Source organism: Bos indicus x Bos taurus, chromosome 18, assembly GCF_003369695.1.
Source record: "Bos indicus x Bos taurus breed Angus x Brahman F1 hybrid chromosome 18, Bos_hybrid_MaternalHap_v2.0, whole genome shotgun sequence".
NCBI classification, from domain to species: Eukaryota; Metazoa; Chordata; class Mammalia; order Artiodactyla; family Bovidae; genus Bos; species Bos indicus x Bos taurus.
In genome coordinates this window covers 31,317,829-31,342,333 of record NC_040093.1, presented here as the reverse complement: position 1 = coordinate 31,342,333, position 24,505 = coordinate 31,317,829, and the positions used below count along the sequence as shown (strand labels likewise).

General features: G+C 38.4%; 1 protein-coding gene across 6 annotated transcripts; it reads right to left on the bottom strand.

The window, feature by feature from the left end:
* Nucleotides 1-538: 538 nt before the first annotated feature.
* NAE1 (NEDD8 activating enzyme E1 subunit 1) lies at nt 539-24,505 on the bottom strand. 6 transcript variants are annotated; one of them, XM_027516363.1, is made up of 20 exons: nt 24,385-24,505; nt 20,688-20,791; nt 20,539-20,599; nt 19,268-19,298; nt 18,400-18,471; nt 18,101-18,180; nt 17,420-17,529; nt 15,695-15,804; nt 14,236-14,298; nt 13,518-13,581; nt 13,115-13,206; nt 11,250-11,309; nt 11,027-11,160; nt 9,380-9,476; nt 9,100-9,139; nt 7,762-7,848; nt 6,950-7,042; nt 2,850-2,964; nt 2,714-2,763; nt 539-776 (listed from the first exon to the last, which is right to left on the bottom strand). In XM_027516363.1, exons 1-20 carry the CDS (start codon nt 24,435-24,437, stop codon nt 667-669), a joined length of 1,626 nt encoding a protein of 541 aa, XP_027372164.1. In that variant the 5' UTR covers nt 24,438-24,505; the 3' UTR covers nt 539-666. The 6 variants fall into 6 exon arrangements, with proteins under 6 accessions (XP_027372164.1, XP_027372166.1, XP_027372168.1 ...); XM_027516365.1 differs by having other exon boundaries at nt 9,380-9,455; nt 24,385-24,504; XM_027516367.1 differs by having other exon boundaries at nt 18,101-18,136; nt 24,385-24,491.

Genomic DNA, 24,505 nt, shown 5'->3' with positions numbered 1-24,505 from the left:
GACTTCACTTTCACCCTTCACTTTCATGGATTGGAGAAGGAAATGGCAACCCACTCCAGTGTTCTTGCCTGGAGAATCCCAGGGACGGGGGAGCCTGGTGGGCTGCTGTCTATGGGGTCACACAGAGTCGGACACGACTGAAGTGACTTAGCATAGCATAGCACACGAGCTCCAAGCCCTGCCTTCATTCCTCTCTTCCAGTCTTCCCTCTCCCTCCCCTTTGTAGCCTGCTTTTGTTTTCTGATAAAACTATACATTTGAAATGTGTTTTCTTTAAATTGTATTAGTTTTAGCAAATAGTGATGGGTACAAAGATCTCCACAGCTAAAATCTGCACATGCCTTAAATTCATTATTTAAGCCTAAGAAAAAAATATTTTAAGCTGTTTCTAATGTAATCCATTTCTATAAGTAACTTTGAAATAGCAAGCCAGAAATAATGAACTCAATTAGGAATGGATAACTTTTATTCTCTGAGAAAACTGTTTCCTTCCTCTCCACCTCAGCTCCCTGCCCCCGCAAAGAACAAGATTACATTATTACAAATGAGAAAAATGTTTATTAAGGAAACAATTTTAACAATTCTCCCTAGCAGAACTTGACAGACTAGGGCACAACCTGAAGACAATTACAGTTTCAGTCATTAACACACTATAGGGTGCTTATTCTACAACTGAAAAGTTGCTGAAGTTTGTGACATGCCACTATAAATGTAAGTATTATTAAAAATTACAAATTGTTTGGTGATTATTTTGATAACCTCTTGAGCAGCAGCTCCTGCAAGGAAAAAGGAGAAAAGCAAATCTTTGAAAAAGAATTTAAAAAATTATATAAATATAAAAATACTCAATTCTATAAAGAAAACCTTTCCTTTCCAAAACCAAAGATGTTTAACAGTAATCCAAAACAGACATAACTTACTGAGTCAGATCAAAACAAGGGACTATAAGCTTTTATAACTATGTTATTAAAGGAAATAAAAATTTGTTCTATACATTCACACCTTGAAATATTATACCATAGTTTAAAAGAAAGAAGTTTTTAAAATTATGGTGGTTTAAAAATATTGGCAAAAAATATTATGCAAGAAAAAGTCAAACAGTATTATAAACTACTGCATTTTTTTAAAAAGGCTTTTTTAAAGACAGAAAAGATTCTCAAAGGATACCCTTCTGTTGCATTTGAATTTTACCCCGTACATGTTTTATAATAAAAAGGGATTAAAGGAATATTTGTAATTTGGAAAAGATCTATATTAAATACTGCTAGACTGCTATACTCAGTAACAGTCTGAGTATATAGAGAGAGTAACAAGTTTTAAAGTTACTATTCAAAACAACTTGGCTTCCCAGGTACCTGCAATGCAGGAGACACAGGAGACTTGGGTTCTACCCCTGGGTCAGGAAGATCTCCTGGACAAGGAAATTGCAACCTGCTCCAGTATTATTGCCTGGAAAATTCTATGGACAGAGGAGCCTGGCAGGCTATATAGTCCATGGGGTCACAAAGAGTCAAACAACTGGTACGCATGCACGTTCAAAACAGAACAATAGAAAATAAAGAAACGACAACAAAAAACAACTAAGAAAACAATTTTTCATCTTTTATAATCTGAAGCTTCTGCTTTCACATTCATTCATTCAAAAAAATCAGACTCTGCTCTGTACCAGATACTGTCCTAGTAGGCACTAGGGATACAGCAGGGAACAAAAGACAAAAATCCTTGTCCTCATGGATCTTTTCAGTAGTGAGGAAGAGAATTTACAAACAAGTAAAATGTCAAGTGACTAAGAGCTAAGGAGAAAAAGCAAGGGGTGGGGGGGATATGAGTGCAAGAGGAGGGACTATTTTAAATCAGGGTATCAGGAATGGCTTCACAAAGAAGATAATATTTAAACAAAGCCCCCAAAGAAGTGACTTGTGCAGAATAATAATAGGATGCACGTGTTGTAGACCAAAGGCATGTACCCCAAAATTTCTATGTTAAAGCCTTAACCCTCAATGTGACTGTATTTGGAGATAGTCTTTGGGAGGTAATTAGGTAACTAAGGTCATGGGGAGGGGCCTTCGAAGAAGAGACACTAGAGAGCTTCTGTTCCATCCACCCTCACCTTCCTGCACAGAAAAGAGGTTACAGCACACAGCAAGATGTTGACTGCCTACAAGCCATGAATAGACGAAGAGAGGCCTCACCAGAAACCAATTATACCGGCCCTGATCTCAAACTTCCAGCCTCCAAGGAGTCTTACAAAAGAGAAGATATTGTTGAGTTGGGTCATGAAAAACAGATAGATTTTAGACATGGAAGAAAGAGGGAGATTTAGGGCAAATGGGTCCGGAGAGGGGTAAAGATTCAAGGAGCAGGAAATCAAAGGGCATGTCTAGGGGGAAAGCAAGTAACTTGAAAAAAACAAGGAAAAGAAAGGCTGGGTAAAACCAGAACACAGAATAAAGGACTCTGGATTTGTTTTCTGAGGACTACTATAGTGTAAATGTGTGTACTGGCAGGTCAGAAGGTTAGTTAAGTGAGAGAAACACTCAGAGCTATGCCTTAGAAAGACTAATTAACACTTCAGGACAGCAGTGGGAGAGATGGAAAGCAGGGAAACCAACTGTGCTACACTGACCTCCCTAGTTAAAACAGCTAGGAAAACAAAACTTCACAACTGTACTATTTAACAACAGGTGACAGTCTTCTCGTCTCTGGAACTTACCCCCTAAGAATGCAGCAATGGTGTGTGGTTCAGCAGCTCCGTATCGGCAACTACAGGAAAGGATGGAGACAGGAACACAATTAGCCATATGACACAACAGTACTGTCTCTTATATTCCCTAAAAAAAAATACTCACAATTCATGGACATAATCGTCTTTCACCATTACAGATAATCCATATTCCTGAAGGAAGCTAGTGAGACAAGACTTCAACTTTCCTATATCTTCTTCAACTTGATAGTTAGACACTCCTAAAATATATATATATATATATATAAATTATTTTTCATTGAAATAAATACATGATTCAAAATTGTTGACTGCCTCTTCTATTTAATCCAGTGTTAGCTGTTTAGTCAAAACTATAAATCTGAAATAAGAACAAAAATAATGGAAAGTATGAGACCAATATTTGCAACTATCACAAACCTGTATCAATCAAAGAAACCATCTAAAGACCTATTAAAAATTTGAATTTGACAAATCTGCTTTGTTCAGGGCTCTATACCCAGTATCTAGAAGACTATCTGACACGTAGTTGGTGCTCAATGATTTTTTGATAGAACTGAATAAATGAGAAAGTAATGTCCTATACACACACACACACACACACATCCTTTATAAAAGTTATGGTGTTTATTACCCTTTCCAGGAGATTAAATAACACTAAGGACATAAAGCTATAATAATAAGTAACATTTATGGAGCATTAATAGACGTTGGACATTGTTTTAAATACCATCTGTATATTACTTCATTTAATCCTCACAACAACCCTGTGAAATAGACACTATTATTATTTTCATTTTACAGATGGGAAAACTGAGGCACAGAGAGATCAGGTTATTTGCCTGAGTTACTTAGCTCATAAGTAGCAAAACTGCAACATGAGCCCAGGCAGTTCTTAATGATCAAACTATGATGTCTCCAAAGGGAACCTGTTATTATTACTTGGAAGGAAAAATGTCATTGCCATAATATCCAGGTACTGTTAAATCCCTCTAGTTTAAAAACTATCATTATTCCTTGTCCTCAAAATAGTAGCATCTACCCTTTACTGGGGACATTTCATGCAAAGATGGGCTCGATAAAGGACAGAAACGGTATGGACCTAACAGAAGCAGAAGATATTAAGAAGATATGGCAAGAATACACAGAAGAACTGTACAAAAAAGATCTTCACGACCCATATAATCACGATGGTGTGATCACTCATCTAGAGCCAGATAGCCTGGAATGTGAAGTCAAGTGGGCCTTAGGAAGCATCACTACGAACAAAGCTAGTGGAGGTGATGGAATTCCAGTTGAGCTACTTCAAATTCTGAAAGATGATGCTGTGAAAGTGCTGCACTCAATATGCCAGCAAGTTTGGAAAACTCAGCAGTGGCCACAGGACTGGAAAAGGTCAGTTTTCATTCCAGTCCCAAAGAAAGGCAATGCCAAAGAATGCTCAAACTACCGCACAATTGCACTCATCTCACATGCTAGTAAAGTAATGCTCAAAATTCTCCAAGCCAGGCTTCAGCAATACGTGAACCATGAACTTCCTGATGTTCAAGCTGGTTTTAGAAAACGTAGAGGAACCAGAGATCAAATTGCCAACATCTGCTGGATCATGGAAAAAGCAAGAGTGTTCCAGAAAAACATCTATTTCTGTTTTATTGACTATGCCAAAGCCTTTGACTGTGTGGATCACAATAAAGTGTGGAAAATTCTGAAAGACATGGGAATACCAGACCACCTGACCTGCCTCTTGAGAAATCTGTATGCAGGTCAGGAAGCAACAGTTAGAACTGGACATGGAACAACAGACTGGTTCCAAATACGAAAAGGAGTACGTCAAGGCTGTATATTATCACCCTGCTTATTTAACTTATATGCAGAGTACATCATGAGAAACGCTGGACTGGAAGAAACACAAGCTGGAATCAAGATTGCCGGGAGAAATATCAATAACCTCAGATATGCAGATGACACCACACTTATGGCAGAAAGTGAAGAGGAACTAAAAAGCCTCTTGATGAAAGTGAAAGTGGAGAGTGAAAAAGTTGGCTTAAAGTTCAACATTCAGAAAACAAAGATCATGGCATCTGGTCCCATCACTTCATGGGAAATAGATGGGGAAACAGTGGAAACAGTGTCACACTTTATTTTTGGGGGCTCCAAAATCACTGCAGATGGTGACTGCAGCCATGAAATTAAAAGACGCTTACTCCTTGGAAGGAAAGTTATGACCAACCTAGACAGCATATTCAAAAGCAGAGACATTCCTTTGCCAACAAAGGTCCATCTAGTCAAGGCTATGGTTTTTCCTGCGGTCATGTACGGATGTGAGAGTTGGACTGTGAAGAAGGCTGAGCGCCGAAGAATTGATGCTTTTGAACTGTGGTGTTGGAGAAGACTCTTGAGAGTCCCTTGGACTGCAAGGAGATCCAACCAGTCCATTCTGAAGGAGATCAGCCCTGGGATTTCTTTGGAGGGAATGATGCTAAAGCTGAAACTCCAGTACTATGGCCACCTCATGCAAAGAGTTGACTCATTGGAAAAGACTCTGATGCTGGGAGGCATTGGGGGCAGGAGGAGAAGGGGACGACAGAGGATGAGATGGCTGGATGGCATCATTGACTCAATGGACGTGAGTCTGAGTGAACTCCGGGAGTTGGTGATGGACAGGGAGGCCTGGTGTGCTGCGATTCATGGGGTCGCGAAGAGTTGGACACGTCTGAGCAACTGAACTGAACCTTTTATTAAGTACTTATAAAAAGCTAGGCAGTGTGTTAAGTGATTTTCATACATCATGTACCTAACCCTAACAATCTAACAAGAGTTTTATTATCACCATTCCATACTGAAAGAACTGAGACTTGGAAGGAAATAGTGACTCACCCAAGATCAAGAAGACAAGAAGTGATTTGAACCTAGGTTTAACTCCAAAGTCTGTGCTCTATATAATAGCTAATTTCCCAAGATGGCTCCCCAATGAACACCTCTTCATGCCCTCATGTGGTCCCCCTTCCACTCTTAATCTAAGCTGACTCTGTGAAGCCAATAGGACATTAGTGATGCTCAAAAGCCAAGTCATAAAAAGCTTTGTGCCATCAACCTGAGTCTTTTGGAACTGTTAACTCTGGGGAAGGCAGCCACTACGTAAGAAATCTCGAACTGCCATGCTGAACGGAAGCCCCAGTGAGCCACAGGATGACAGATGCCTGAGCAGCCCAGAAGTTCCAGTACCCTGGCTGAAGTGCCACACGTCAGTGGGTACGTCTTCATGGATGACCCCAGCCCCAGGTGTCCTGCACCTCCGTTCTTGGACGACTCCAGCCCTAGGCATCATGCATCTCCATGGGATCCCCTTTCCCCAGGGAGAACTATCTAACTGAGCCTAGCCAATCCTCAAAGTCACAGACACAATAATGGATTGTTTTAAACTACTAAATTTGGGGATGGTCTGTTATGCAGAAGATAACAAAAAATACATTCTAAGCAAACAATACAAATAAAGCAGTACATTTATTTGCTGTTTCATTCTTTTTCCTTTTCTGGTAAGCTTGCTCATTAACATTACAACTCGTTGGGTATACTACATCAGTTGGGGCAACAGGCTTTATGACACACCCAGAATGTGCTGCTATGCAATAATCCTGCACAATTAAAACTATCATCTTAATAAAGATGTCCTGGACAACTGAAGACCTTGGAGCATATGCCAATTCCCCAATTACTACATTTATAGATAACAAAAAATAGATACTGAGCAAAGAAACATCTTCAGAGTTCTGAGTTCAGAAGTCACTGGCATACTTCTTGTGATTTTCCCATTCTACCAAATCAAACTCAGTGTGAATCTTAGAAATCAACTATAGAAACTAGCAGGAAGTTTTATCCTATATGCAACCAACCAACAGTCCCCTGCAATAGTTCAGAATCAAATACTGTTTGCAGTTGGTTACACTTGGCCTCACTGAGATGAACCATGTGTAAACTGTTTACAGTGTGAATTCAAGCATCTACTACTGTCAACACCCCAAGAGCCCTTTAAGATTTCATTCCATTTAAGTACTTATTTAAGATTTTATTGGGAACTCCCTGGCAGTCCAATGGCTAGGATTTGGAACTTTCACTGCTCTGGCCTGGGTTCAATCCTTCGTCAGGGAACTAAGATCCCGCAAGCCATGCTGTGAAGCCAAAAAAAAATATTTTCACTGTATTTGATAATTTAATTGCTATCCTTACCTGGATATCTACCATGCTGTTTATGAAATCTATCAACAGCCCGTAACATTAAGTATAATACTATCTCGTTATCTGGATTGTCCATGCTGGAAACTGAAAGGAAAAACATTTCAGTGTAATTTGGGTAATTCATGATTTAAAAACAAGCAAAAACTGAATTTACTATATACTGAAGTTTCAGAATACAAGGTAATTCTATCACAAAATTTAAATATTTTGTAATGATAAAATAGAAAATGATACATAATAGTAAAATAAAGGAAAATATATTATTAAAATAAAACCCAGTGGTATTATGGATAGTTAGTTATGGCCACATAATCTCTAATAAAGTAGTAAAATGCTAAATTTAGCTCTTCTACATATAACACAACTTACTCAGTAACCTAAATATGATTATATATACGTACATTAAGTTTTATAGGCTTTGCTGGTGGCTCAGATGATAAAGAATCCACCTGCAATGTGGGAGACCTGGCTTCAATCCCTGGGTTGGGAAGACCCCTTGGAGGAGGGTGTGGTAACACACTCCAGTATTTTGCCCCATGGCAGAGGAGTCTGGTGGTGTACAGTCCATGGGGTCGCAAAGAGTCAGACACGACTGAGCGACTAAGCACCACACAGCACATTGAGTTTTATATTTTGAAATTACTACCACTTGGACAGGCTAACAGAATAAAATTTAGAGTATAAATATTTATATTATCCTTTATATTATCACCATACACTCTGTTATACATACTGTCATACAATATGTATAAAATATCATATCCTTAAAATTAATAACCTAGCATCAAAAGGTTATTACTCACTAATTTCATCCTTGTTAATTGTATCCAAGCTGTATTCTTCAGCTAAGGATCGACATCTCACCACTCGAAGAAATGCTGAATTGCTGCCTGAACACAGGGAAGGCATGATGGAAGTAAATGGTTAAGATACACTAATATCCTGATTAAGAACAGAAAATTTTGTGTATTCTCTTTACAGACACAGAAATATGAAGAAGTGGCTCTAATGGTTAGCAGAAATGGCACTACAACACAAGCCATCTTAAATTCATGTTCTTGGCATTACATTCAGTTCAGCACTGAGTACGTGGGTGACAGCACCTGTCTGAGCCTCAGTTTTCATTTGTAAAACAGAAATAATATTTTTTAACTTTGAGTTGTTCTGTGGATCAGAATTCCAACTGTATAAAGTATATACCTCGCAGAAAGCCTGACAAGGCTCAATGAATGGTAATTTTTATTATTATTCTGGATAAGCAGTCCTGAAGGAGAGTGGTATATATAGTGTGCTCTGGGTATAAGTTAAGGCTTTAAAAACAAAAAACTTTGTATTATGAGAATTTTCAAATGTATTCCAGTAGAGAGACCAAAATACTACCCAAATACCTTCAAATACTCTCAAATACCCAATATCCAGCTTTTAATCTGGTATCATATAATGTAGTAGAACAAATACTAATGCATAAACGAGGCGCAAGATTAGTAGTGGAACAAAACATTAAATCTAAGCCTAAACAAACATTGCTGAAGAATCTTAAAATGGATAATTTGGACACATATATTTTAAGAATGGGTAACATACAAAACATGCTTTTCCAGAAACGAGAGGTCATAGCTACGGGGAAAAACTCCCAGGTGGCATATGAAACAGACTTTATTATTCTTAAATTAACTCTTAAATACTCTGGGCCTACTGAAGAATTATCAAAGAGACCCCAGGAGCCTAGCCACTCCGAAACTAAATGGCGAAATTCCTAATTCTAACAGTCTGATCAAATACTGATCAAAATTAGTATTTAAACCAATCTTGTCAATGTACATGTGACTCAAGACTTCATACCCAAACTCTTTAGATAAGACTTTTCCAAGTTATTTAAAATTAATAAGCCAAAAACAATTCTGCACTACTGATGATTTTCAGTGTATCAATACAGATACGACCTATCTCTGATCAGTCCTAGAATACCCTCTCCTTTCATTATGAGAGAGAGAAAAAAACCTTACCCAATAATTACCTATATTGATACCACTGAGACCATGGAAAAATGTTAATTTCAACCATTTAAAATTGCTGGGAACATTTCCCATGTCACAATTTTTATCAAACAAAATAAGGAAATTTAAGTCAAGGTGACTTACAGAGTAATTTTAATTCTTTCTCTGAAATGGACTCTGGTGCCTGTAAAGAGATAAATGCAGATTTTGCTCCAATGTAAAAGAAGATCAACAGAGGGTGCAGCACAAAGCCAGTCACTATGACTGGCCTTCTCATTAGGCAGGCAAGTGAAAGACCCTCTGCAGAAGGTCTGAGCCAGTGCCACACCCTCTCTCTGAGCCCTTCCTGGCTGGGTTTATGCAATGCAATCCGGCCCATGTGGAGCTGTACTGTCTATCAAAGGCACTGTGCCCAGCAGCTTACCTGGCCTATAGACTGAAGCAATTTGGCAACATGATTACCCACAGCAGCAGCATCTTTCTTTGCTTTTTCACGGTAACTGGAAAAGAACAACAAAAAGCTACTATTAACAAATATTTAAACTGCCAGATTTAAATATCACCATGAAGCAAACAAAAAAATGTCTTTACCTTTCATGAAAAAAATACTGATCTGGCAATGTATGAAATGTGACAATGCCATGGAAATGCTACCAGTAGCACCTGTTAGTGGCTGGTGATGGACTCTGGGACTTCACCTAATACCTAGGATCTCTGAGTAATTAACAGCACCTAATTTAAAACTTGCCCTCCTGGAGAAGTCCATGATCCATGCTTCTCTGATAGAGGACCTAACAAAATATGCTGCAAAAGAACATGCTTAAAAAATAATAATAAAAAAATTAAAAAAAGAACATGCTTAAGCTCCCTCGTGGCTCAGATGATAAAGAGTCTGCCTGCAATGCGGGAGACCCGGGTTCAATCCCTGGGTTGGGAAAATACCCTGGAGAAGGAAATGGCAATCCACTCAGTATTCTTGCCTGGAGAATTCCTGGCAGGCTACAGTCCATGCAGTTGCAAAGAGTCAGACATGACTGAGCGACTTCACTTTTTCAATCTCCTTGGTCAAGTCCAAGGAAAGTTAAACCCTTCAAAACCGACCATCTAACAAATCCATGTAAAACTTGAGATGGTCACCCTGTAGAGATGATCAGTGTTAAGCTGATCACCTCTGATATGAGGTCATACTTCTTTCTCTCAACTGACTTTCCCCAAGTTTTAAGTAGTTGAACTTTTAGGCTAGGGCAACAAAGATTTGTTAAGAGAATGACTGACATGAAGAGTACAATCTGTCTATGGAATAAAGACCTTCTCTGTGTGACATTATCTGGCCCTTGAAGAAGCCAGGCCAGTGGCCCTGCATTCATCCTCAGCATACCCAAAGATACACAAGGGTAATATCTATTGAGACCCATCCTTATGACAGTGGATAGCACATGTCTGTCTACAGTCATGAACTCTTTAAATTATGAAGCATTAATGACAAAAAAGTTATCAAAAACTAGAGTCTTGAAAGCTTTAAATTACAGATAAAAGAGGACAGAGCCATGGTTATGAGTACAGATCTGGGTTTCATGAATTCCAATCCTGGTTTTACCATTTACCAGTTGTCCTGCCCTGAATAAATTACCTCTTCTATGCCTTAGTTTCCTCACCTGTAAAACTGGGACAATAACAGTATCTCTCTCATAGGATATTTGTGAATATTAAACTAGTTAATACATAGACCGGTTCATTGCACAGAATTAAGTGTTCAAATGTTGGGTTTATCTTGAAATATGAAAGAAAAAGTCTGACGCCCAGAAACTAAGTGGGAACTCTCTATACTTTCTGCCCAATTTTGCTGTGAACCTAAAATTAATTCTTAAAAATAAAATAAATTCTTAAAAATAAAATAAATTTTATTTTAAAATAAATCTGCCCTCTAAGTTTTTTAGCTTATTTTTAAAGCAATGAGATTATAACAAACTTTCATTTGATTTCTGATTTCTGGTAGACTGATAAAACATGTTCCTCTCTAATATAAACAGACTGATTTTTCTCTTACATAGCTTGAAGACAGGTGACTTACACATTTTGAAGTTTTATATATTTGCCTGAATCTGCAATCATATCAGGAATTGTGCCTCGAACAGGTAGATTTCCTTGACCCTCTTTGGCCACAAATTCCTTTAAGGCACGAGCTAAAATCCAAAATGTCGGAGTCTAAAAAAAAGAAAAAAAAATTAATATTAAGTGACATCTCAATTTGACCTGAAGGTTAAGGGTTACTAATTTTACTTATTTGTTGTTACCTGTTTGGTGATATTTATGCAGCGATCATCATTAAATATATCTTCAATACTGCTTGGGATCTAATAAAGGAACACAAAACATTAACCTATACTAAGAATTTGCCCACCTTTATTTTCACTGTAATCTTCCAAATAAGTTCAAATACAAACTTCTGATTTGTTTGGACTTTTATTCAGAATTATCACCAGATGGAGATTTGTTGGGGAAAGAGAGAACAGAAGAAAATCCCCTCCTGTCCACTCCTGTTAGCATTTAAAGACTGACCTATTTTCTTACATCATATATGGAGTAAAGAAGGAGTCTAAGTAAATCTTTTTATAGTTATATTTGAAGACAGAACGAAGAAAACAGACAAGCTAGATTTGTAATCCTTCATGTTTTTTCAGCTTATAAAAAATCTGAAACCCGTATACCCTATCTAGTGATGGTAGAAGAAGACAAGCACTCTGAAAAGAGCAAGATAGTTAAATTAAGAACTTTTAATGCAAGCAAGAACATCATATGTTATAAAAACTATAAAAATTGTAGGCTTTGGTTCTACTGTTATGTGGAAAAAAGAAATTTCTTACTGGTAACTCTCTGCTTCCACTCCCCTCTAGAGTCTTTTGTCCTCAAAAGAGCCAGAATAACTTTTTTAGAAATATAAATCAGGTCACTTCATTCCTCTGCTCAAAACACTTCAGTGGCCTGCATTGCCTTTATGATGGGGCCCTTTCTGCCTCTCCAAACTTAAACTCCTCCCACCACTTTCCCTCTTGTTCACTTCATTCCAATCACAGTGGCTTTCATACCCATCCTTGAACAAATGCCAGGCATCATCCCACTTCTGGGCCTTTGTACTTGTACTTCCTCAGCCTGAAAACCTCTTCTTCCAGACCTCTGCATGTCACACTTCACTTAGGCTTCTGCTTAAACACATCTCCTTCAAAGTCTCCCTGGTCCCTCCCGATCCCAGACCTCCTCCTTCCCCTCATGCTCTACCCCTTTGTTCTGCTCTAATTTTGTTCACAGTACCTAGTACATTTGTCTGTCTGCTTAGCTCACTGTCCCCCAATCACAGAACCTTATTTGTTTTTTTTCAACTGGGGTAAATTATACATTCAGTGAAATGCACAAATCTTAAATGACAATTTGATGCTTTCTTGTAACTATACATATACTTTTAACCATCACTCCAATTGAGACATTAGAAAATTTCTATCACCCCAGAAAACTGTGTGGTTCACACAGCACATATTTTTAATCACTCAGCAACACAACCTCACTGTCTCCAAAAAGTTTGTAATGACACCTTAAGTGCTTTCCTAACTTGAAAGGTAGCGTTTTTTGCTGTTTTAAACTATAAGAAAATTTTAACTACCAATTTTGTTATTCCAAAGTTCCCCCAAAACTTCACTGGTCAAACTTCAACAATAAAGTCCTCCAAGTAATTTTTAAGGTATATGATATTATTAAGAACATCTTCCAGTGTATTCAAATAATTACTGTTAAAAGCAAATGCAAAAAAATAAAAGCAAATGCACAGTAAGATTTAACTTTTCAGGCAACACTATTTGGACTAGCAAAGTAACACCTTCATTATATAATTCCTACCCCTAAACCCTTACTACTCACAAATCATGTACTTCAAACAATTAATTTATGTAAATTACTGCATAACTATTATATGCTGAAGCACTGACATCCATTTTAACAAGGACAATACAGAATCTAATAAAAGAAGATTAAAGCTGTATTATAATATTAATTTCTAACCAACTATACAATTTAAGAAATATTAAATTAAAACTAAAATCAACTATTTCACCTATGAGGACTTTAGAAAACACCTTTCACTGGTGAATACTTCAGTAGCTCTTAATACCTGAGTTGTATTTAGTGCTGTATTCACATTTTTAATAGCTTCTTCAAAATTCTCTTCATCTTCTGGAGTCCCATTTTCATTCTTTAAAATTCCTATTAAAATAGAAACTAGTTAGCAAAGAACAGCCTTTTTCTTTTCATTCCTTCTCCTTCCCCAACATTAAGGAAATAACTTTGTCAGATTCAGAAGGGAGGATTGGATACTGAACCTTAAGAAGAAATACAGCTTATCATTATTCATTCTTAAAATTACACAAGGAGTGGTTCCTTAACCTCCCCTGAGGAAAATAAAATAAAAGCTCATGATGGCATCATCCAACAAAAGTGCTGACAGAAATCCAATAAAATTAGCTTCAAGCAATCTTTTTAAACTTTATACGAGGTTTAATCAAATCCCAAATTACCTTGTCTAATCAAATCTCTGAAGTCTTCTTTTTCTTTATATGTTTTAGGTATTCGTCCATTGGTCTAAATTGGGTTAAATAAGTTTAAATATAGTTGCAAAAACTCAAGATATGGAAATTAAAAGTCCAGTTTCCTGCCAATTTCCCCATCCACATGAGATTGCATCAGCAAATCGATACCTCAGTGAAACCAGCTGACTTGATAGAAAACAAAAAGTGTGGGTCATTTCTCTACATTCACTCCTCACTGCCAGTTTCAGAATGACATTTGTTCAAATTTCATTTTGTTAATAAAAATGTCAGTATCAAAAGAGAAAATGCTAGATTCAAACTGAAAAACATCCACTTTTCCTATAATCCCATAAGGAAAAAATATCAGTCTCCCATTCCCTCCAATGAAATTCTTTATAATAAACTGAAAAAATACAGTCACATATGGAATGTCCTTTCTCAAGAAAGAAAATACTGGGACTTCCCTGCTGGTCTAGTGGTTAAGAATCCGCCTTCCAATGCAGGGGATGTGGGTTCAATCCCTGGTCAGGGAACTAAGATTTCCCATGCCGTGGGACAACTAAGCCCGCGCCACAACTAGAGAAGCCTGTGCACAAGCAACCAGAAGTCCCGTGTGCCAACAAAGATCCCACATGCCACAACTAAGACCCAACACGGTCAAATAAATAAATAAATCTTAGGGAAAAAAAAGAAAGAAAGGACATACTTCACTATACCACTGTGCTAAGTATTTAGCTACGATCACAATCCATGGAGTGTGGCTATGGTCCTAAAAATAAAACAATCAAAGAAAATATCTGTATTAGTTAACATTTATTTTTCACTACACCGTATCATTTTCAACAAATTCAACAATACTTTACTCAATTATTCCACCATGTTTGCATCTCTCAGTATATGTGGAATAATGAATGGAGGAAAAATGAACTGGGTTAATAAAAATTGCTTAACAAAGCTTTTCGACGCAGTGTCCAATTTAATCCTTGTAAGGCAGGTATATACTACAACTGTTCCTTTTAACATTCAGAAAACAGTCTCAGAGACTGCCACTCAGAAATAAAGCTCAAAGACTATACTTTTAGGGATCACTTCTATGCACGATACTGGATGCTTGGGGCTGGTGCACTGGGACGACCCAGAGGAAGGGTATGGGGAGGGAGGAGGGTTCAGGATGGGGAACACAGGTATACCTGTGGCGGATTCATTTCGATATTTGGCAAAACTAATACAATATTGTAAAGTTTAAAAATAAAATAAAATTTAAAAAAAAGAAATAAAGCTCAAGTAGAGCTTCCCTGATAGCTCAGTTGGTAAAGAATTCGCCTGCAATGCAGGAGACCCTGGTTCAATTCCTGTGTTGGGAAGATCCCCTGGAGAAGGGGTAGGCTACCCACTCCAGTATTCTGGCCTAGAGAATTCCATGGACTATATAGTCCATGAGGTCGCAAAGAGTCAGACACGACTGAGCGACTTTCACTTTCACATCTTGATTTCAGACATCAAGCCTAGACTAAGGACAAGGGATCTTTTCTGCGTTTGCTGATGAACCAAATACCTGCACTTTAATTAACGTGTAGGTAGGAAAATACATATATATGCCTTAAAGTACATGGCCTGTTATAAATATCATTATTTCTATAATGAAATATGCAGTTGCCTTGGTAATTCTCAAACTCTAAAAATAAGTTTCAACAGGAGTCAATTTCAACAAACACCCACCCCACATTCAAACTATTTTAAAAAGTACATCTCTTTGTTTAGGAGAAAAGAACCATGAAGGGGGCTTCTGGTACATGTGAGTGTCCAATCCCGTGGTTAGGACTCCCTGCTTCCACTGCAGGGGCACAGGTTCAATCCTTGGCCAGAGAACTAAGATCCTACAGGCTGCATGGCAGGCAAACACACACACACACACACACACAAAGTCCAATTTCTTGACTTGAGTGTTGATTACACAGATATGTTCAGTTAATGTACTTTTCTTCAATAAAAAAGTTTTTAAATTTGGGGGAAAGATAGATTTATTTAAAATAAATTAGGTACAATGTTGTTACTGTGTGACCTGGATGAGGTTTATATTTTCTCACTTTGTAATTCAAAAACCTTAGGTCAAAAAAAAAAGTTTTCAGTATACTTATAAATGAAAAGTCACACACACCACCAACCTTTTTTTCCATATGATCCAAATCGTAAGACTGAAAATGTTCTCTCAGTTCAGGAAATGGCTTATCCAGTCGTAGATCCTCTAAGGCATTATCTGGATGAGATTCTATTACTGTGAACCAAATAATCCCGAAAGATAAACTTATTTCCTTAGCAATATTGCTGGCAACATATATATCACAGGAACTTAGGAAATCTGTAATTTTTAAATGGACACAGGGCCTACAGCTTTTTCTCACTGTTTTGTTCATTACTGAGTTAAATTTACATATAAACTTATATTTTACTAAATGCACAAATCGTAAGTGGACTACAGTATTAATAAAAATAAAACAAAGATTCCTTTAGCACAGAATTTTCTTGTTATTATAATCGGAAAAGATGAAAATGTGTTCAGATAGCACCCAAAAACCTACCCTTCCTCCTCCTATGGTTTTCAACAGACAGCATCACCATCTACCTATACCTCTTCCTTAGGAATGTGATGGTCTTCCTTGACTTCAAGCTTCCACGGCCCAGTTATCAGTCATTCCCCACATCCTGCTGTCATTTCGTACACAGCCCTCCATAGAGGAGAGTACGGGAAAGTGTGTAATTTCAGTGAGTGTTTAGAGGGAGGCTCAGTTCTGTCACTTGCTAGCTGTGTGACCTTAGGCAAATAACTTAATCTCTCTATGCCTCAGCATCCTTATCTATAAAAAGCAGATACAATAGTATCGACTTTATAAGGATTTGGAAAAGAGTAAATGAAATAACCCACATAAAGGCCAGCATACAGCTAGCAAGCTTAACCTTCATTATCATCTCTCCCCTCTTCCCTATCCTTATAACATCTGCCCTCAGTCAAGGATGCTCTCTCTGTCTTTGTCTCTCTCTCTTTCTCAGACCTAGACCGCTGAAAATCTAAAAGCAATCCTTGCCTCCAACCTTTGTCCCTCCAAATCCATTCATTCTCCACCGGGCTTCAGAGTGACCCATTTAAAACAAAATGTTTACCTCATCACTCTTCTCACAACTCTTAAATGACCCTGCCCCACTGCCAAAAGCTTATCCCCAAAAGCCACTCCCCAGCTTCCCAAGCAGACATCACTCTTCAGTGATACTATCACTGCACTAACAGACAACCTGGCTCACAGCAATGTATGAGTCCTGAGTGAAAATCCTATGATGATTTAAGATCAAAATTGTGTAAGTAAGGAACTTGAGTTGATGCAAGCCTGCCTTTGAATGACTTTAGTCTCCTACTAACACAGTTTCCTTGGAACAGTAGTTAGTCAAATGCCTTGATTGTTGTGTGGAATTATACCTCAACTGGGGGAGCCTGAGGCCTATATAAGAATAGAATAGAAAACAGGTGGGGAAAAGGTAGTGTAACCTCTCTGTATCAATGTGACCCACATTCCTTGGCTCTTGCTTGTGCCAGCCATATATGCCCTATGTAGGCTAAGAGGCAAAAAAAGCTAGGTACTTGCAGAGCTGCCAGGCCTCCTAATAACATGACGAAGCTGTACCTATTTTATCTCCTGCTTTGTATCCTTCTATAATGCTTAGTAAAGGAAATAGGAAGATTAAAGCCTACTGATTCTGATTAGCACTTTGAACCTGTAACCAGAGTTGTGCTGCTATAAATTAACTTTGTGATTTCAAACTGACTTTCTAAATTATCAAGTTCCTAAAATTATAGCTAAAACAACCAACAGGAAGCCCCATATGTGCAACATTTTTACCTGGATGTTCTTTTATAATGATCCTCATATAACCAACTAGTCCATATGTCCTACAGATCAAAAGAGGGATTTGGGAATTCCAGAGGACATCTGCTAAACGTAGTAATGTACTGTAAAAGAAGGCATAATAGACAAGAACATAAGCAAATGGATAGATGCCCAACATGAAAATGCCTTAAAATGAAGCAACTTCCTCACTAAATAATAAATGCAAAGATATAACTTTTGCATTCATATAAACAGCATATTTACATAAAGATAGGCTGAAAAGCAAGCAAGTCCACAAGGCAGCAGTTTCAAAGTAAGTATATCTGTTGGACTAGAGAGATATGAAAGCCTTGTCTTTCGTATTAGGGAGAATGTTACTGAAAAACATTTCTATAATAAAGAAGAAAATATTTATAAAACCTATTTATCTACCCCCAAGCACTCCCTATAATTAATTGTTTTTTTTTTCCCACTAAAAAAATAACCAATGTTCAATTTAACCGTTCTAAGTTTCACATCTCTGTGTTTTTCTCTTCCCTATGTTTTTAATGCTGGAGATTTTAATTAGACCACTTCTAATTAAAGGTTTCTATGGAATTGAAGAATTTAAAAACCATAGACTCTGCAGAGAAAACAAAACTATGCAAATCTAATAAGAGGTTAAAATAAAAACAAATTAACTTAAAAATTTACCTTTCAGAAAGCTGAGTTGCAACCACAATGGTAAACCTACAGAAAAATGAAGGATCATTGTCTAGAAGGTTTTCTGGACTCTAAATAGGACAGGGGAAAGAAAATCCAACAATTTCACAATCATATTAAATATGACAGAAATGGTTAAGCTTTTTTAGAACAAGTGAGGCAAATGCTAGACTCCAATGTTAAAATAATTCAACTTTCAACATAAAAATACAAAGATTAAAATTCTAAATTCCTAGGGCTCTGAATTACTAAAAAATTATATTTCTGTACAGAAATAATAACATATATACCTCTTCCACAAAACTCCCAGAGACATCGTTATTTAATTCTTGTAAGAATTCCATGGCAGCTTGAGCTCGGTTCTTTAAAAAACAAAGCATTTGACTTTAATTAGAAAAAAATTTGGTTAAAATGTAACCCCCTAATTTACAGATCAGGCAAACAGACTGTAAAACAACCCAAACTCCATGCATAGATATGAAGAGTCTGCTTTTCATAGAATTTAGAAACTGAGACTAAACCATAATATTCTTTAAAACAGAGCTAAACCATCATTATTCAGAATTCTTACATGACTACATGATTTGCACTCTACTTTTCTGATTAGGCAAATGACCAGAAAACTCTGGGTAGCAGGCAGGGATATTCTAAGTCATGTTTGGACTTATGCTAACCTTCCACATTTACAATCCTGTATAAGAGAGATCAGTCTTTAAGGAAACTACATACATAATACTATATAATACATTATGTAGTACACAATACTACACTAAGTTGACCAATATGGCTCTGTAAGATTTTTAATATGAAATACAAAAATAAGACACATTCTGACTAACTCTTGGTAAAAAATCTTAACCCAAATACCCCAACTTCTGACTATTAACATTACTTAGTATTTAGCTTTAATACAGGATACAATATAAAACTTCTAAGTTCTTAAATTACCAAGCACATAAATCTTTATAAGATCAGAAAGAAATGAATTAATTTTTTTCTCAGAGAAATAATAAGATCTTTTTAAAAACCAGGTTATAATGATTCTAATACAATTTAACAGTTAACCTCTTTCAAAGTAAAGCTTTTCAAGCAATCAAGATATAGTGACATCACTAGGTGTTCAAATACAACTGTATTCTATTACAAACTGATTTTTACCTTGCCAATACTGCTTCTCTGAAGGAAAAAACTAAAATAGAATAAAAAAAAGTTTTAATGGTTTCTTGGACTATAAAGGGAAGGTTAGGTGTAATACCTGGTGCACTTCATTCATAGTTTAAAACAAAGTATATTTTAATTTTAGAGCATAATAGACTTCCTAGAGGAAGAAAGCTGAGTGAAAACTTATAACAACATTCTTTATCTTGGGCTTCCCAGGTCAGGAGACTCAGGAGAAACGGGTTCAATCCCTGGGTCGCAAGACAGACTAATAAATCAATGTTTCCCAAAATGTTTGCCCTGGAGGAAAGTTTCAAAAGTTTGGGAAACACCATGCATTATATCCTCTCTTGGAAATTAATAGCATATATAATACACAATATTAAAATCTTATACTAAGGAAATACTTTATAATTTGACCACGGAATCCATATGCCCATTTAACAGCTATAAACGTTCCCTAGAACCAAAGTTCCACAGACCCACCCTTGGGAAATGCTAGACTGCTCTTTCAGATAACTATAACAGATTTACTCAGGCTTTCTCCCACACATACCCTTATCATGTCCGGAGGCCCATATCTGAGTCTGCTTCTCAGAGTCAGGGTACTCTACCCAAAGAAAGGATAACCAAGCCAAATATGAACCAAAATCTGATTTCCCTTGTATTTACTCATTGTTGTTGATTTTTGACAAACATGAGAGAACCCAGACTCCAAGCTCCTGAAAAGGGAAGCTTGAAATCCAAATTCGGGAATGCCCTGACAGTCTATATATGATCATCTTTAAAGAATGATATACAAGCCAACTTTAAAATGGCATTCTTATAGAGACAATGTAGTGTAGGAAGAGAGATACCTGGACCAAGCCTAGAAGACACCACAAATAAAAGGCAGTTCTTATTATTCTTATAATCCCAAAATATAATTATTGTTAATTACATACTAATACCTAGGAATCAATGCAAGGACTTAGGAAGGATACAGATTTCACAAATTAAGGAATAATGACTACTCTTTGCATTAATAACAACAATAAAGACAGTAATGATGGCTATATTTTACTAACACCCTATTTGCCAGACAGCTTGCTAGCACTTTACCTATATTAACTCACTCCATCCTTGCCGTAATCCTAAACACAGCGTTGACTTGACTTTCCACCTGAGTCAAGTCACCCTGACTGAGAGGTGAAGCTGGGGTTTAGGCCTTGCTCTCGCATGACAATGCACTGCCTTCTCTAAAGAATGTATTTGAAAAGAATAGAACATACTTATTTCCAGCATCTTCTCCGCTGACCTGATTTCCATCAATAATTGTAAATGAACCAATGCCTGGGAAATAAAACAGAGTCCGTCAAGAATATATGTTTCTGGTTAAAAACCTTAAAGAAGTAAATTTACAACCACAAAACTATCATACCCGGTAGCACCAAATTTTTAAGGATTTCAGTTCCTGTGGCTGTTGCGTTTATTAGGCAAACATGAGCAGATTCTAGAGCCTCCTGGCCGTGATCACCCCACAACCTACAAAAGAAGACACAAATTTAACATGTTAAAAACTTCCATGAAAATACAACTTTATTTGAATGGTGATCGTTAAAGTGTTCTTGCATCAAATAACTGATGTGAGCAGCATGGCACACATGTGAGACAGGAACAGCAGGAGGTGTTATGGGAATCACACAGCTGAGTAACCTGAGCTTGAGCCTGTCATGGTTAAAGCGGGGGTCAAATCAGAACTAGACACTTGGTCTTTCAGCTCTTAGTTCATTACTCTTTTCAAGTCAGATAACTTACAGAACAGAAAGTCTTTATATTTATTAACATTAGAGAAGTACTTTAGATTTAAAACCTATTATTCTCTATTATTATTAAAACCTATTATTCTCAGAAGGCTGAGTGCCGAAGAATTGATGCTTTTGAACTGTGGTGTTAGAGAAGACTCTTGAGTGTCCCTTGGACTGCAAGGAGATCCAACCAGTCCATCCTAAAGAAAATCAATCCTGAACATTCATTGGAAGGGCTAATGCTGAAGCTGAAGCTCCAATACTTTGGCCACCTGTAAAGAGCCAACTCATTAGAAAAGACCCTGATGCTGGGAAAGACTGAAGGCAGGAGAAGGGAACGACAGAGAATGAAATGGTTGGATGGCATCACCAACTCAATGGACATGAGTTTGAGCAAGCTCCAGGAGATGGTGAAAGACAGAGAAGCCTAGTGCGCTGCAGTCCATGGGGTCGCAAAGAGTCAGACACGACTCGGTGACTGAACAACAACAACATTCTCTATTTTGGGCTTCCCAGGTGGCTCAATGGGTAAAGAATATGCCTGCAGGGCAGGAGACTCAGGAGACACGTGTTCGATCCCTGGGTCGCAAAGATTCCCTGGAAAAGTACATGGCAACCCACTCCAGTATTCTTGCCTGGAGAATCCCATGGACAGAGGAGCCTGGAGGGTTACAGTCCACAGGGTTGCAAAGAGTTGGACACAACTGAAGCGACCGAAGCGACTGAGCACACATGCATCCTCTATTTTATTTCTCCTTAAGTTACAGGGATCCAGTATAATTTAAGATCTTGACATAATACTGATCCACCATGACATGTTCAAGAGTGAGACAAGCTTTACCAAGAAAACTGAAGTACCATCTGAAAAGCCTTCACACTGACTTCTACAGGAGTGCTTTAAAATGTTATTCCCAATTCTAACAGCATGACTCGTAAATGCATACATTAACAAACAGAAAGATGTAATAAGGATTAGAAATGTGTTATAACCTGAAATACATGTTACATCTTGTCACACCAGCATATCATTAACAGGGCAAGATATGTGATCAAACAGGCATCATGACAGCTGAGCTAACATGGCTACCTTTGCCCAGAAAGTCTAATGTGTCTTTTCTTGTCAGTATAGGAAACACAGAGGAAGCCCAAATCATTAGAAAAATATCATAGCCTGGAGGACTGAGAGACTTTAAGCTGCTTCCTGTCCGTTGTCTAAAGCATATCCTCTCCTATTATGCAGCCTGTACGTCCTCCAGAGTAAATCACAACTGTAACTGCCTCATCTGGCGTTTTATTTGCTGAACATCCATCTCTCCATTCCACTCTAAGTTCCGTAAGGGCACAAACCACTCCCTACGTTCACCACTGAAGCCCCAGTGCTTGATACAGTGCCTTGCCCAGGATAAATAATCATTGAATAGCTGTCAAATGCATGGAGGATGAGTCTACAAGAACCAGACAGACTGGAAACCTCTGTTTTTTTCCTATGAAAGTAGGGCACACAGAAGACACTTGGCATATTCGGTTGATGGATACTTGGGTAGTTGGAGAAAGAGCCTAAGAGAATATCGGTGCATCTCTAGGTAATACGTTTCAAGAAATGGCCCAAACAAAAATCAATCCTCTCCATTCTCTTGCTGGCTAAGGAAGGCAGGGCCTGCTGACTGCTAGCTGGTGGCACAATCTTGCTTGTACCTGCTTCCCTCTGACACTTCAAAATCAATAAATAGTTCTGTTTGTTCCTTAAATGGACTGGATTCAGCAAAAACTCTCTTTTGTCACAGTTACTTAGTAATCTAAAATATTTTATCAGCTCTGTCATGTATGGTTATCTCTGCTCCAAAACACAAGGATCTCCAAGAATTTACAAGAGAACACAAGTTGGTTACAAAGTCTCTACCATCTTGCTTCTTTCCCCAGAAACTTTCCTTTCCCTTTCCCCAGGGAGCAGACCTTATCAGCTTTGGAAAACCCAGAAGGCTTGAGTTTACATCCTGGTTCAAACACATGGGATACTCAGGGCAGGTTATCAAACTTTTAAGAGTCAGTTTTTCCATCTATAAAGGAGACAGAATATCTGCCTTCAAGACTGCTCTCACAATTGAGTGCATAAAGCCCCTAACAACAGCACTAAGCCAGAGGTGAAAATGAGTTCCAGTCCTTAGGGACATACTGTAACTTCTGGCTTGTGGGTCTTCAGAAAGGAGGGGGGCCATATGGTTGTGCTATTTCTGCTGCCTTTGGTGGTGGTTTAGTCTCTAAGTCATGTCCGACTCTTTTGTGACCCCAGAGACGACAGCCCGCCAGGATCCTCTGTCCATGGGACTTCCCAGGCAAGAATACTGGAGTGGGTTGTCATTTCCTTCTCCAGGGGATCTTCCCAATGCAGGGATGAAACCAACGTCTCCTGCATTGTAGATGGTCTCCTGCATTGCTGGTGAATGTTTTACAGCTGAGCCACCATGGAAGCCCTTTAACCCCATAGAAAATGCTCAATAAATAAGGAATGGGGAGTGTTAGGAGACAAGGCATGGGAGAGGAAGCAGCCAACGACTAGCCCAATGGCTTAGACCTACAGTCCATTAAGTAGATATCCATTAGTCCATTAGCCACATGTGGCTACTGAGCACTAGAAATAAGGCTAGTCCAATTTGAGACGCGCCAAAAGTGTAAAATGTTGGATTCTGAGGACAGAATGAAAAAATTGTAAAATATCTCTAATAACTTTTTATACTGATTATGCGTTGAAATAGTAATATTTTGCACATACTGGGTTAAACAAAATAAACTGAAGTATTAAAATTATTTTCACCCGTTTGTCCTTTTTTAATGTGACTACAAATATAAATATTATGTTATATATACACATATATACATGTGTTATATATACACATATATATATAACTACGTATGTGGTTCACATGAGACTGGCATTATATTTCTACTGGACAGCGCCGGTTTAGAACAATACCTAACATTCGGTGCTGCCCTCGGCGGCCGAGATGGGGTAGTCCCGAGCCCCTCATTCTGCAAAACCAGGAGCACAGCGAGGCGGAACCGGCAGCCGCCGCGGTGACCCGGCGGACGCTGGGGGCGGTGCACCTCGACCTGCACACCGCGTGGCGAGCGGGCAGGCGCGCCGCTCGGGGAAGGCGAGTGCCGGCCCTCGAGAAGCACCGGGGGCCCAGGCCGGAACCCTGAGCACGGGACGCACGGCCCGGCCCAGCCCGGCGGGAGGCCCGAGGCCCAACCGCGCCGCCCGCTCGTTTAGGCCCGGCCCGGACGCAGAGGAACCCGCTGGCCCGCCCGAATCGGTGAGCCCTGGCTCACCTCAGCTGCCGGTCGTACTTCTGCTCCTTAAGCAGCTTCCCCGGCTGCGCCATGGCCGCGCCCGCCCCACGGAGAACCGCCGGGCCACTACCGAAAACTGCCACCGCCTCCTCGAGCGCGC

Excerpts from the sequence above, each read along its gene's own strand:
- NAE1 (XM_027516363.1), bottom strand. The coding sequence starts at position 24,437 with ATGGCGCAGCCGGGGAAGCTGCTTAAGGAGCAGAAGTACGACCGGCAG. Across the intron at positions 19,299-20,538 it reads GGAGAAGATGCTGGAAATAA|TTTTTTCCTTCAGAGAAGCA; the intron begins GTATGTTCTATT and ends ATTCTATTTTAG. Across the intron at positions 777-2,713 it reads CATTGCTGCATTCTTAGGGG|GAGCTGCTGCTCAAGAGGTT; the intron begins GTAAGTTCCAGA and ends TTTTCCTTGCAG.